Genomic DNA, 16,955 nt, shown 5'->3' with positions numbered 1-16,955 from the left:
AAGCCAGGAAGGCAGCGCCAATCTCTGTGCAGACTATTATACTTTGAGAATTAACTACTTTAGTTTTTAATTCAGACTAATTTACGTGTTTTATATAATTAATTGGTTTTACTTATTGTGGCAGGTTTCTTTTTTTATGTTTTTACTGTCAAGAGCAAGAACACATTCCTCTATATCACCCCACACCCAGCCAGACCTGCTCTGTGTAAGGGTGATGACATACGTGTCATTTTGAACAAGTTTTTGGGCCGTTTTTAAGGACTACGTCAAAAAACGCATCCGTTTTTGACAGGTTTGACCAATTATCTTAATTCAAACTGGTAAAAAAACGCATGTGGTTTTGACAGACTGCTTAAATACGGCCCAAAAACGCTTGTCATCACCATTAAAGCTGACCAAATTACAGGTGAGGATTTCTTTAAGGAAGAAACAACCCTTAGACTGAACCTTCTGAGAAGAAACCAGAAGAGCAAGTGATACTTACATACTGCCCCCTATATACAAGACTATAACTACTATAATACTGCCCCTATATACAAGAATATAACTACTATAATACTGCCCCCTATGTACAGGAATATAACTCCTATAATACTGCCCCCTATGTACAGGAATATAACTACTATAATACTGCCCCCTATGTACAAGAATATAACTACTATAATACTGCCCCCTATATACAAGACTATAACTACTATAATACTGCCCCTATATACAAGAATATAACTACTATAATACTGCCCCCTATGTACAAGAATATAACTACTATAATACTGCCCCTATATACAAGAATATAACTACTATAATACTGCCCCCTATGTACAAGAATATAACTACTATAATACTGCCCCCTATGTACAGGAATATAACTCCTATAATACTGCCCCCTATGTACAGGAATATAACTACTATAATACTGCCCCCTATGTACAAGAATATAACTACTATAATACTGCCCCCTATATACAAGACTATAACTACTATAATACTGCCCCTATATACAAGAATATAACTACTATAATACTGCCCCCTATGTACAAGAATATAACTACTATAATACTGCCCCCTATGTACAAGAATATAACTACTATAATACTGCCCCCTTTGTACAGGAATATAACTACTATAATACTGCCCCTATGTACAGGAATATAACTACTATAATACCGCCCTCTATGTACAAGAATATAACTACTATAATACTGCCCCCTATGTACAGGAATATAACTACTATAATACTGCCTCCTATGTACAGGAATATAACTACTATCATACTGCCCCCTATATACAAGACTATAACTACTATAATACTGCCCCTATATACAAGAATATAACTACTATAATACTGCCCCTATATACAAGAATATAACTACTATAATACTGCCCCTATATACAAGAATATAACTACTATAATACTGCCCCTATATACAAGAATATAACTACTATAATACTGCCCCCTATGTACAAGAATATACTACTATAATACTGCCCCCCATGTACAAGAATATAACTACTATTATACTGCCCCCTATGTACAGGAATATAACTACTATAATACTGCCCCCTATGTACAAGAATATAACTACTATAATACTGCCCCTATATACAAGAATATAACTACTATAATACTGCCCCCTATGTACAAGAATATAACTACTATAATACTGCTCCCTATGTACAGGAATATAACTACTATAAAACTGCTCCCTATGTACAAGAATATAACTACTATAATACTGTCCCTTATGTACAGGAAAATAACTACTATAATACTGCCCCCTATGTACAAGACTATAACTACTATAATACTGCCCCCTATGTAAAGGAATATAACTACTATAATACTGCCCCTATGTACAAGAATATAACTACTATAATACTGCCCCCGATGTACAAGAATATAACTACTATAATACTGCCTCCTATGTCCAAGAATATAATTACTATAATACTGCCCCTATGTACAGGAATATAACTACTATAATACTGCCCCCTATGTACAGGAATATAACTACTATAATACTGCCACCTACGTACAGGAATATAACTACTATAATACTGCCCCCTATGTATAAGAATAGAACTACTATAATACTCCCCCCTATATACAAGACTATAACTACTATAATACTGCCCCCTATGTACAAGAATATAACTACTATAATACTGCTCCCTATGTACAGGAATATAACTACTATAATACTGCTCCCTATGTACAAGAATATAACTACTATAATACTGTCCCTTATGTACAGGAAAATAACTACTATAATACTGCCCCCTATGTACAAGAATATAACTACTATAATACTGCCCCTATGTACAGGAATATAACTACTATAATACTGCCTCCTATGTAAAAGAATATAACTACTATAATACTGCCCCCTGTGTACAAGAATATAATTACTATAATACTGCCCCCTATGTACAGGAATATAACTACTATAATACTACCTCCTATGTACAAGAATATAACTACTATAATACTACCTCCTATGTACAAGAATATAACTACTATAATACTGCCCCCTATGTACAAGAATATAACTACTATAATACTGCCCCCATGTAAAGGAATATAACTACTATAATACTGTCCCCTATGTACAGGGATATAACTACTATAATACTGCCCCCTATGTACAAGAATATAACTACTATAATACTGCCCCTATGTACAAGAATATAACTACTATAATACTGCCCCTATGTACAGGAATATAACTACTATAATACTGCCTTCTATGTACAGGAATATAACTACTATAATACCGCCCCCTATGTACAGGAATATAACTACTATAATACTGCCCCCTATGTACAAGAATATAACCACTATAATACTGCCCCCTATATACAAGAATATAACTACTATAATACTGCCCCCTATATACAAGAATATAACTACTATAATACTGCCCCTATGTACAGGAATCTAACTACTATAATACTGCCCCTATGTACAAGAATATAACTACTATAATACTGCCCCCTATGTACAGGAATATAACTACTATAATACTGCCCCCTATGTACAGGAATATAACTACTATAATACTGCCCCCTATGTACAGGAATATAACTACTATAATACTGCCCATATGTACAGGAATATAACTACTATAATACTGCCCCCTATGTACAAGAATATAACCACTATAATACTGCCCCCTATATACAAGAATATAACTACTATAATACTGCCCCCTATATACAAGAATATAACTACTATAATACTGCCCCTATGTACAGGAATATAACTACTATAATACTGCCCCCTATGTACAAGAATATAACCACTATAATACTGCCCCCTATATACAAGAATATAACCACTATAATACTGCCCCCTATATACAAGAATATAACTACTATAATACTGCCCCCTATATACAGGAATATAACTACTATAATACTGCCCCCTATGTACAGGAATATAACTACTATAATACTGCTCCCTATGTACAAGAATATAACTACTATAATACTGTCCCTTATGTACAGGAAAATAACTACTATAATACTGCCCTCTATGTACAAGAATATAACTACTATAATACCGCCCCCTACGTAAAGGGATATAACTACTATAATACTGCGCCCTATGTACAGGAATATAACTACTATAATACTGCCCTCTATGTACAAGAATATAACTACTATAATACTGCCCCCTATGTACAAGAATATAACTACTATAATACTGCCCCCTATGTACAAGAATATAACTACTATAATACTGCCCCCTGTGTACAAGAATATAACTACTATAATACTGCCCCCTATGTACAAGAATATAACTACTATAATACTGCCCTCTATGTACAGGAATATAACTACTATAATACTGCCCCCTATGTACAGGAATATAACTACTATAATACTGCGCCCTATGTACAGGAATATGACTACTATAATACTGCCCCCTATGTACAAGAATATAACTACTATAATACTGCCCCCATGTAAAGGAATATAACTACTATAATACTGCCCCCTATGTACAGGAATATAACTACTATAATACTGCCCCCTATGTACAGGAATATAACTACTATAATACTGCCCCCTATGTACAAGAATATAACTACTATAATACTGCCCCCTATGTACAAGAATATAACTACTATAATACTGCCCCCTATGTACAAGAATATAACTACTATAATACTGCCCCCTATGTACAAGAATATAACTACTATAATACTGCCCCCTATGTACAGGAATATAACTACTATAATACTGCCCCCTATGTACAAGAATATAACTACTATAATACTGCCCCCTATGTACAGGAATATAACTACTATAATACTGCCCCCTATGTACAGGAATATAACTACTATAATACTGCCCCTATGTACAAGAATATAACTACTATAATACTGCCCCTATGTACAGGAATATAACTACTATAATACTGCCTTCTATGTACAGGAATATAACTACTATAATACTGCCCCTATGTACAAGAATATAACTACTATAATACTGCCACCTATGTACAAGAATATAACTACTATAATACTGCCCCCTATATACAAGAATATAACTGCTATAATACTGTCCCCTATGTACAGGAATATAACTACTATAATACTGCCCACTATGTAAAGGAATATAACTACTATAATACTGCCCCTATGTACAAGAATATAACTACTATAATACTGCCTCCTATGTACAAGAATATAACTACTATAATACTACCCCTATGTACAGGAATATAACTACTATAATACTGCCCCTATGTACAGGAATATAACTACTATAATACTGCCCCCTATTTATAAGAACTGCTATGCTACAGCCTTGGGGATACTAATATAATACATGTGATGATGGGTGCAGTTAGGTCTCTGCAGGTGTGTCATCTGTATGCTGGATTTTGTCATTGGGGATACAGTCCGTTTCCTGCCTTGTCTGCACATCTATTACATTGAGTGTATAGAGAACTCGTGTCCATTGTGCATGAAGCCAGTGGATGCTGCTCTGCTCTCCTCCCATGAGACCACCTGAATACAGTGTCACACTGAAGATCTGTGCATTGCTTTAGGATCAGGCCACAATAAAAACCCATTGACCCACGTTTATTAAAGTGTTTGCACCAGTTTTCTGGTGAAGAGTAGGAGGAGGAAATTATATTCTGACACTAGAGGTCAGAGCCAATTGATACATTGTCGTTTATCAATTGGTCCTATAGTGCATTACTCTTCCTGTATGAATAGGAACAGTGACCTCTAGTGTCAGAAAATCAGGAATTACTTACCGGTAATGATGTTTCCTCGAACCATGACATCACAAACAGAGGGGGGGGGGGGAAGAGGCCTCTCTCCAAGCCTCAGTGGTTTACACAGACCCAAAGGAGACCTTTACTTAACTTGTCAATATATAGTATATACCAATCTTTTTTTTTTTTCCTTAACCTGTGATAACCAGAACACCAGGTGGGAATTATCATGGTGCTGTCATGGTTTGAGAAATCCTCAAGGTCTAGACCATAAAATGAACTCATTGCTTGCCTTTCACCCAATACACATTCTTTTAAGATAAGACCATAACAGAGCTCCTGGTATACAGGCTATGATCGCATTCGTCCCCTTCAGACAATGGACTGGCACAAAGGAATCTACTGTATGACCTGTGAAACCTGGTGGTCCAATTCCCAAATACTTCTACAACAGATGTTGTGGTTGGCTAAGGACAGCCTACTGTGGGGCATAATGTGTCCCTGTCTTTATGAACCTAATCACCCATGGATTACTTGTCAGTTTCCCGTCAGGACAGGAGACACTGAGGCTTGGAGCGAGAGGTTATTTTTATGCTCAGGTTTCCTGTCCCTGGGGACAGATCCCCATCTCTCAGGTGTCGCTGTTGTGGTGAAGGAAATCATTTCTTTCTCATATTATTAATCAAACTATTGCCATAAGAATAAAGTATTATCACCTATTATACTGCACAAGTTCTAGCTACACATGAGTTTTCCCACCATTGCTGTAGATTTTTACCCCTCTCTATAGCCATTAATAAACCAGTTTTTATGATACATGCACATTAATAGTTATGTTTAAATAGCGACCAGTGGGTCTCCGTGAGGACTCTTTGGTAAATTTATATATAAGCATGGACCCAGTCACAAATAATATAATTGCATACATAATATGTGACATCCTGTATTATACCGCAGAAATGCACTCACTATTCTGCTGCTGGAGCAGTCACTGTGTACATACCTGACATTACTTATCCTGTACTGATCCTGAGTTACATCCTGTATTATACCCCAGAGCTGCACTCACTATTCTGCTGCTGGTGCAGTCACTGTGTACATACATGACATTACTTATCCTGTACTGATCCTGAGTTACATCCTGTATTATACCCCAGAGCTGCACTCACTATTCTGCTGCTGGTGCAGTCACTGTGTACATACATGACATTACTTATCCTGTACTGATCCTGAGTTACATCCTGTATTATACTCCAGAGCTGCACTCACTATTCTGCTGCTGGTGGAGTCACTGTGTACATACATGACATTACTTATCCTGTACTGATCCTGAGTTACATCCTGTATTATACTCCAGAGCTGCACTCACTATTCTGCTGCTGGAGCAGTCACTGTGTACATACATGACATTACTTATCCTGTACTGATCCTGAGTTACATCCTGTATTATACCCCAGAGCTGCACTCACTATTCTGCTGCTGGCGCAGTCACTGTGTACATACATGACATTACTTATCCTGTACTGATCCTGAGTTACATCCTGTATTATACTCCAGAGCTGCACTCACTATTCTGCTGCTGGTGCAGGCACTGTGTACATACATGACATTACTTATCCTGTACTGATCCTGAGTTACATCCTGTATTATACCCCAGAGCTGCACTCACTATTCTGCTGCTGGTGCAGTCACTGTGTACATACATGACATTACTTATCCTGTACTGATCCTGAGTTACATCCTGTATTATACCCCAGAGCTGCACTCACTATTCTGCTGCTGGTGCAGGCACTGTGTACATACATGACATTACTTATCCTGTACTGATCCTGAGTTACATCCTGTATTATACCCCAGAGCTGCACTCACTATTCTGCTGCTGGAGCAGTCACTGTGTACATACATGACATTACTTATCCTGTACTGATCCTGAGTTACATCCTGTATTATACCCCAGAGCTGCACTCACTATTCTGCTGCTGGCGCAGTCACTGTGTACATACATGACATTACTTATCCTGTACGGATCCTGAGTTACATCCTGTATTATACCCCAGAGCTGCACTCACTATTCTGCTGCTGGTGCAGTCACTGTGTACATACATGACATTACTTATCCTGTACTGATCCTGAGTTACATCCTGTATTATATCCCAGAGCTGCATTCACTATTCTGCTGCTGGTGGAGTCACTGTGTACATACATGACATTACTTATCCTGTACTGATCCTGAGTTACATCCTGTATTATACTCCAGAGCTGCACTCACTATTCTGCTGCTGGTGCAGGCACTGTGTACATACATGACATTACTTATCCTGTACTGATCCTGAGTTACATCCTGTATTATATCCCAGAGCTGCATTCACTATTCTGCTGCTGGTGCAGTCACTGTGTACATACATGACATTACTTATCCTGTACTGATCCTGAGTTACATCCTGTATTATACTCCAGAGCTGCACTCACTATTCTGCTGCTGGTGCAGGCACTGTGTACATACATGACATTACTTATCCTGTACTGATCCTGAGTTACATCCTGTATTATACCCCAGAGCTGCACTCACTATTCTGCTGCTGGTGCAGGCACTGTGTACATACATGACATTACTTATCCTGAGTTACATCCTGTATTATACTCCAGAGCTGCACTCACTATTCTGCTGGTGCAGTCACTGTGTACATACATGACATTACTTATCCTGTACTGATCCTGAGTTACATCCTGTATTATACCCCAGAGCTGCACTCACTATTCTGCTGCTGGTGCAGGCACTGTGTACATACATGACATTACTTATCCTGTACTGATCCTGAGTTACATCCTGTATTATACCCCAGAGCTGCACTCACTATTCTGCTGCTGGTGCAGGCACTGTGTACATACATGACATTACTTATCCTGTACTGATCCTGAGTTACATCCTGTATTATACCCCAGAGCTGCACTCACTATTCTGCTGCTGGTGCAGGCACTGTGTACATACATGACATTACTTATCCTGTACTGATCCTGAGTTACATCCTGTATTATACCCCAGAGCTGCACTCACTATTCTGCTGCTGGTGCAGGCACTGTGTACATACATGACATTACTTATCCTGAGTTACATCCTGTATTATACCCCAGAGCTGCACTCACTATTCTGCTGCTGGTGCAGGCACTGTGTACATACATGACATTACTTATCCTGTAATGATCCTGAGTTACATCCTGTATTATACTCCAGAGCTGCACTCACTATTCTGCTGCTGGTGCAGGCACTGTGTACATACATGACATTACTTATCCTGTACTGATCCTGAGATACATCCTGTATTATACCCCAGAGCTGCACTCACTATTCTGCTGCTGGTGCAGGCACTGTGTACATACATGACATTACTTATCCTGTACTGATCCTGAGTTACATCCTGTATTATACCCCAGAGCTGCACTCACTATTCTGCTGCTGGTGCAGGCACTGTGTACATACATGACATTACTTATCCTGTACTGATCCTGAGTTACATCCTGTATTATACCCCAGAGCTGCACTCACTATTCTGCTGCTGGTGCAGGCACTGTGTACATACATGACATTACTTATCCTGAGTTACATCCTGTATTATACCCCAGAGCTGCACTCACTATTCTGCTGCTGGTGCAGGCACTGTGTACATACATGACATTACTTATCCTGTAATGATCCTGAGTTACATCCTGTATTATACTCCAGAGCTGCACTCACTATTCTGCTGCTGGTGCAGGCACTGTGTACATACATGACATTACTTATCCTGTACTGATCCTGAGATACATCCTGTATTATACCCCAGAGCTGCACTCACTATTCTGCTGCTGGTGCAGGCACTGTGTACATACATGACATTACTTATCCTGAGTTACATCCTGTATTATACTCCAGAGCTGCACTCACTATTCTGCTGCTGGTGCAGGCACTGTGTACATACATGACATTACTTATCCTGTACTGATCCTGAGTTACATCCTGTATTATACCCCAGAGCTGCACTCACTATTCTGCTGCTGGTGCAGGCACTGTGTACATACATGACATTACTTATCCTGAGTTACATCCTGTATTATACCCCAGAGCTGCACTCACTATTCTGCTGCTGGTGCAGGCACTGTGTACATACATGACATTACTTATCCTGTAATGATCCTGAGTTACATCCTGTATTATACTCCAGAGCTGCACTCACTATTCTGCTGCTGGTGCAGTCGCTGTGTACATACATGACGTTACTTATCCTGTACTGATCCTGAGTTACATCCTGTATTATACTCCAGAGCTGCACTCACTATTCTGCTGCTGGTGCAGGCACTGTGTACATACATGACATTACTTATCCTGAGTTACATCCTGTATTATACCCCAGAGCTGCACTCACTATTCTGCTGCTGGTGGAGTCACTGTGTACATACATGACATTACTTATCCTGTACTGATCCTGAGTTACATCCTGTATTATACCCCAGAGCTGCACTCACTATTCTGCTGCTGGTGCAGTCACTGTGTACATACATGACATTACTTGTCCTGTACTGATCCTGAGTTACATCCTGTATTATACTCCAGAGCTGCACTCACTATTCTGCTGCTGGTGCAGTCACTGTGTACATACATGACATTACTTGTCCTGTACTGATCCTGAGTTACATCCTATATTATACCCCAGAGCTGCACTCACTATTCTGCTGCTGGTGCAGTCACTGTGTACATACATGACATTACTTATCCTGTACTGATCCTGAGTTACATCCTGTATTATACTCCAGAGCTGCACTCACTATTCTGCTGCTGGTGCAGTCACTGTGTACATACATGACATTACTTATCCTGTACTGATCCTGAGTTACATCCTGTATTATACCCCAGAGCTGCACTCACTATTCTGCTGCTGGTGGAGTCACTGTGTACATACATGACATTACTTATCCTGTACTGATCCTGTGTTACATCCTGTATTATACTCCAGAGCTGCACTCACTATTCTGCTGCTGGTGCAGTCACTGTGTACATACATGACATTACTTGTCCTGTACTGATCCTGAGTTACATCCTATATTATACCCCAGAGCTGCACTCACTATTCTGCTGCTGGTGCAGTCACTGTGTACATACATGACATTACTTATCCTGTACTGATCCTGAGTTACATCCTGTATTATACTCCAGAGCTGCACTCACTATTCTGCTGCTGGTGCAGTCACTGTGTACATACATGACATTACTTATCCTGTACTGATCCTGAGTTACATCCTGTATTATACCCCAGAGCTGCACTCACTATTCTGCTGCTGGTGGAGTCACTGTGTACATACATGACATTACTTATCCTGTACTGATCCTGTGTTACATCCTGTATTATACCCCAGAGCTGCACTCACTATTCTGCTGCTGGTGCAGTCACTGTGTACATACATGACATTACTTGTCCTGTACTGATCCTGAGTTAGATCCTGTATTATACTCCAGAGCTGCACTCACTATTCTGCTGCTGGTGCAGTCACTGTGTACATACATGACATTACTTGTCCTGTACTGATCCTGAGTTACATCCTATATTATACCCCAGAGCTGCACTCACTATTCTGCTGCTGGTGCAGTCACTGTGTACATACATGACATTACTTATCCTGTACTGATCCTGAGTTACATCCTGTATTATACTCCAGAGCTGCACTCACTATTCTGCTGCTGGTGCAGTCACTGTGTACATACATGACATTACTTATCCTGTACTGATCCTGAGTTACATCCTGTATTATACCCCAGAGCTGCACTCACTATTCTGCTGGTGGTGCAGTCACTGTGTACATACATGACATTACTTATCCTGTACTGATCCTGAGTTACATCCTGTATTATACTCCAGAGCTGCACTCACTATTCTGCTGCTGGTGCAGTCACTGTGTACATACATGACATTACTTATCCTGTACTGATCCTGAGTTACATCCTGTATTATACCCCAGAGCTGCACTCACTATTCTGCTGCTGGTGCAGTCACTGTGTACATACATGACATTACTTGTCCTGTACTGATCCTGAGTTACATCCTATATTATACCCCAGAGCTGCACTCACTATTCTGCTGCTGGTGCAGTCACTGTGTACATACATGACATTACTTATCCTGTACTGATCCTGAGTTACATCCTGTATTATACTCCAGAGCTGCACTCACTATTCTGCTGCTGGTGCAGTCACTGTGTACATACATGACATTACTTATCCTGTACTGATCCTGAGTTACATCCTGTATTATACCCCAGAGCTGCACTCACTATTCTGCTGCTGGTGCAGTCACTGTGTACATACATGACATTACTTATCATGTACTGATCCTGAGTTACATCCTGTATTATACTCCAGAGCTGCACTCACTATTCTGCTGCTGGTGCAGTCACTGTGTACATACATGACATTACTTATCCTGTACTGATCCTGAGTTACATCCTGTATTATACTCCAGAGCTGCACTCACTATTCTGCTGCTGGTGCAGTCACTGTGTACATACATGACATTACTTATCCTGTACTGATCCTGCGTTACATCCTGTATTATACTCCAGAGCTGCACTGTACTGGTTTATTATTACTGGAATTTTTCAAAGCCCCAATGCCACTAATATACATAAATGTAAGGTTACACTCCATCCCAGGGATGCTACCACTCATTGTCAGCATGGTCACAGCAGCTGACAGCATCCTCTTCCATTGGACAACACCCCTATGCACCCAAGTGACTGTAAATAAAGTTTGACAGGAACACAGTTGAAGCTCTCAGCAGATTACATTATGAGCATTCTTCACTAAACTTTATTGGTAGAAGTTTGGATCCCACAGCAGCCCCCCCCCCCCCCCCCCCCGTAATGTCATCATATATATGGAATTGTATTACTCAGCTTCTCTTTCCAACAAGAGATCTGGTAGCCTGTATAAATACTCTTCTGAAAGGAGTGTGCCCTAATCCCTACTCTCAGCAGTCCTTCCACAATTACCGAAAGAACAGTCATCAAATCAGGGAGCCAATCTTACGAAAAAAAAAAAAAGAAATGAATATCGAATCTCCTACTGGACTATATATCAATCTGCTCAGCTGCTCTATAACATACTGCCTGTAGCTAAGACACCATGTATCAATCTGCTCAGCTGCTCTATAACATACTGCCTGTAGCTAGGACACCATGTATCAATCTGCTCAGCTGCTCCATAACATACTGCCTGTAGCTAGGACACCATGTATCAATCTGCTCAGCTGCTCCATAACATACTGCCTGTAGCTAGGACACCATGTATCAATCTGCTCAGCTGCTCCATAACATACTGCCTGTAGCTAGGACACCATGTATCAATCTGCTCAGCTGCTCCATAACATACTGCCTGTAGCTAGGACACCATGTATCAATCTGCTCAGCTGCTCTATAACATACTGCCTGTAGCTAGGACACCATGTATCAATCTGCTCAGCTGCTCTATAACATACTGCCTGTAGCTAGGACTCCATGTACAATCTGCTCAGCTGCTCTATAACATACTGCCTGTAGCTAGGACACCACGTACCAATCTGCTCAGCTGCTCTATAACATACTGCCTGTAGTTAGGACACCATTTACAATCTGCTCATACTTTGACTGCAGTTGTTGTTACGCAAAACTTGAAAACAAGTTGGACCTAGCGAAGTCTTGCTAGTGGCGGAGTCGCTCGACACACCCATCAAGAGACCTATGCCTCTTGATGCACCTGCCGGAAAAAGGGGGCATGGACTTTTTTTATTTGAAGGCAGGTGTATGATAAATTCGCCCCGTATTATTCATCCCTTTCCAACGATGCTACATGATGTGTGGGAGTCTAGACAATGCAATGATAACAGCAGAACATACAATGTGCAGTCTTTGTATTCTCAGGTTATGAACAGAGACTTCCAACTCTCTCCTGACTGATGTCCAGAGGTGACAGACAGAACAAGGACCAAGGATCGCCGCCGTCATTATCTGCTGTACACTCTTCAAACACTCTTGTAGAGATTACCTTGTATAGTCTGCTCCAACTTTTGTGGTATGTGGGAAGGCCGCCCCCGCGTTCACTCAGTTCGGAATGTAATGAGGGCAAACTTTCAGTTTAATAGGACAACACAGGAAATCTTACAAAACATAAGTAGGAAAATACCCCACATGGGGAAAAGAAAAGTTAAAAAAAAAAACCATGGGTGGGGAAAAAATAAAAAATAAAAAAAGTAAACATACACATAGGACAAGATCCTCCTTATGGCAGCAGCAAACAGGTTTGGGTCAGAGTTGCCCTCATCACCTGGGCATCGGACACACTAGGGAGGGGTCATTCACCCCTGGCACTGTGCGAGGGACAACGTGATAAGTCCTTTCTTTCTCTTCATAATAACAGGAGTCCAATAAGGGCCAGGGATTATATAATCCATGGGGCAGCGACAGGAGCTTGCAGTTATGTGTGCAGGGTCAGGTAATACATACGCCATCAGTCCGAGCTGGGGCAGCATACAGCACAAGTCCATGATTCTCCGCATTACTTGACCAGCGGTCGGGTTTTGTCATCATCACTGCACTGATGGGCTTTGTACTTTTTCACCTCTGCCATGTACTGTGCCCAAGCGCCACCCTTATTAGTCATGATCTGGAAAATGGAGGAAGAAAGAGATTTCAGCTACCAGGCAGAGGTTACCAACCCGGGCACCCAGCAAATAATTGACGTTTATGTAATGAAAAGCTTTTTTTATTTTCCAAAAGATTTGGCAAGTTATGTGCAGCGCTGCATAATCTGTGTGCGTTATATAAACAAAGGGATTATTATACTTCTTGCTCACGGTTTTCTTGCTCTCCGCTTGCTGTCATTCCATAGGAAGCTTCAGAGTTTACTTCTAGTGGATATAAACTGGTCCGTGTGATGACATACAGGGACGCGGCTCGTTATATTCCCGGTCATGTGATGTCACACAGGGGCGTGGCATCATATGACCAGGGATATAACAAGTCATTCACCTGTGTGACATCACATGAACAGGGAGCAGTGTTTATACACATGAAGTGAACAGCAGCAAGCAGAGATCTAGAAAACAGTGAGGAATTCAAAGTATATCGGAAAATTAATTACACAAACAATAAATGGACATTTCCTTTAAGGGGTGTATAACTTAACACCCCAACAATGTGAATAGACACACTGGGATACATTTATCATACCCATGCACTTTCGGCCATGGTGAGGGCTGCAGATCCTGTACAGGCACTGTGCTTTACAATACTTAGCAGTAGCAACAGTTGAAGTGGCTCTGAGTGTCACACAGCACAGCTACAACACTTCTACTAACATTACTGCTCCTGTTGGACAGAAGGAGCTGCAGAGGGACACAGGATATATACATGACTAAGCCTTCCTGGATCAGACAGTATGAATACAAGACCTTCACCAGAAATCAGGCCATAGCTTTCTGCATCACATCCAGGAGGCTCAGACATGGACGTCTAGTAAATACATTACAAACATTTCTCACCTCTTCTTCGTCCGTCTTTGGCTTCTTGGTTACAATGCCTGTCTTCAGGGCCAGCTTTGCCCCTCCTCTACGCTTGCCCACCTGGGGGTGGAAGGGACAGAAGACTGCAACCGTTATACGAGCCCTGGCAGCCTCTCTGAGTCCCTCTATATAACAGAATATAAGGGAGGCCTGGGTTAGACAGGCACAAGACATTCCCCACCTCCAGACAGCGCCACCCTTCCTTCACCAGATCCTAGAGATGGGGTGGGTGGGGGACAAAGCTTGTGGAGATCAGCAGGATTAGGAGGGGCTGCTTCTCCCACAGGATATAAAGTACAAATATAAACAAGTAATCATTTATGCAACAATGTAAACAATGTTTAGAAATTATGGGAAACTAGCAAATTGGCAGCACTACTTACCCACCCAGGGTTGGCCATTAACTATTAGGCCACGGTCACACGTACCGCTAGGTGTCCGTTCATAACGCGACGCTAGCGCACAGGGGGAGGTCCTCGGCCCGAATGCACATGCGTTTCCAGAGAAACGCATGCGCGTTCGGGCCAAAGAGCTCCCCCTGTGCGCTAGCGTTGCGTTATGACGGACGCCTAGCGGTACGTGTGACCGCGGCCTTACCATTACTAATGCAAAAACACTTCATGGTGTGGTGCACATTGGACATGTAAATGATAACTAAGCCTAAATGCCTGACTGTTCCTCAGCCAGAAAGAAGGGAATATAGAAATATTCTACTGGAGCCAGAGACCTCACAGACCAACAGGATACTGCAAATATCAGTGGGCTGTGCTCAGCAACTTCTGACACCAACAGTACTGAACGGACCAGCAGGAAAATGCTCAACCTCACAATTATTGATAATGGGACTGGGTGGCTGGAGGTCCCTGCAGTCAGACCATCACCAATCACCTATCTGTATACAGCAGAGCTGTAGTACTCCGGCATGGCCACTATATAACATGAGGAGCCGTGTGTAGACTGAACCCCACTGATCACATCCGGAAGTCCTCTCCACACAAGAGGAGAAACGTCTGTGGGCTCAGACACGCATTGGTTCCTTGTATATCAATGGGTAATGGAGTCGTTACATTCTACTGTCAGGGATCACCAGAGATCTGTCCGTCTAGGGGGGTCTGCAGTAGAGTCTATAGTGGTCACCCCCTTTCTACCATCCCCACCATGTACATATGACTGCTGCTACCTCACAGCCACCTACAGCCCTGCCCCTCATCATCCACCTATATCTGGTTGTGAAACTACAAGTCCCAGCATCCCGTGCAGTGTGAACTACCCCCGGGCATGCTGGGACTTGTAGTGCGTCATGCAGGGCTCTTACAAAGCTGACGGGCCTCCTCTTGTCGGGCTCGGGCTTCTTCTCCTCCTCGGGGCTCTTGCTCTGCTCCTCGCCCCCGGTCGCCTCCATCTTTTTCTTGAAGAGCTCCATGAAGCTTCCGTCATTGGCGAAGAGATTGACCCCGGAGACTGCGGGGGAGGAGAGGTGGTAGGCCGGGGGTGCGGCGGGACAGGCCGGGGGCGCGGGCTGCCTGGCCGGGGGTGCGGCGGGACAGGCCGGGGGCGCGGCGGGACGCCTGGGGGGAGAGGCCGGCGGAGACTCCGGGGGAGCGGCCTCATCTTCACACTTCTCCTGTAGGACCTTTACCGGCGCCTCCGCGGCCTCCTCCCCTTCCTCCTCCTCCGTGTCTTCCTCAGTATCAGGCCGCGGACTCTCCTCCGCCATCTTGGAGCGATGACTTGTCACTTAACTAAACGCACACCGCGACCACAGCTCACGGCAGCCGGCCCCGCCTCCTCCGCCCGTTACACCGGACCTAGAGTCACGGCGCCAAGTCCAAAAGAAATGGCGGGAAAGTCTCTTCAGGTGATAGAAAATGGCGGACAAATTTTACTTCGGCGAAGAAGTCGACGGAGGAGGGAGCTAAGAATTTGCATGGGAACGTACTGACCAATAAGGAGTCGGCAAAGTGGACACGTTGTCCAATCCGAGATAGCGAAAGCGCAGAAGCCAGTGGCCTTTATCAGCTTAGGATGATGGTAACCAATCAGCAGCAACTACAGATGTAATAAAACGAAAGCTCTTTGGTTGGCTTATTACCCTATCATCCGCCTTACTGCATATGATTGACACACAGAAAAGGCAATCGGTGCTTTACATGAAACAT

The 16,955-nt window shown here is 42.2% G+C and overlaps 1 protein-coding gene across 1 annotated transcript; it reads right to left on the bottom strand.

Annotated features, from left to right (window-relative positions):
• Nucleotides 1-13,352: 13,352 nt before the first annotated feature.
• TRIR (telomerase RNA component interacting RNase) lies at nt 13,353-16,728 on the bottom strand. The gene is made up of 3 exons (XM_072149670.1): nt 16,112-16,728; nt 14,776-14,856; nt 13,353-13,898 (listed from the first exon to the last, which is right to left on the bottom strand). The coding sequence occupies exons 1-3, from the start codon at nt 16,511-16,513 to the stop codon at nt 13,791-13,793; spliced, it is 591 nt and encodes a 196-aa protein (XP_072005771.1). The 5' UTR covers nt 16,514-16,728; the 3' UTR covers nt 13,353-13,790.
• Nucleotides 16,729-16,955: the final 227 nt, after the last annotated feature.

Source organism: Engystomops pustulosus, chromosome 4 (genome assembly GCF_040894005.1).
Source record: "Engystomops pustulosus chromosome 4, aEngPut4.maternal, whole genome shotgun sequence".
NCBI lineage: Eukaryota > Metazoa > Chordata > Amphibia > Anura > Leptodactylidae > Engystomops > Engystomops pustulosus.
Note: the sequence above shows the minus strand (reverse complement) of the source record. Positions and strands in the feature narration are given on the sequence as shown.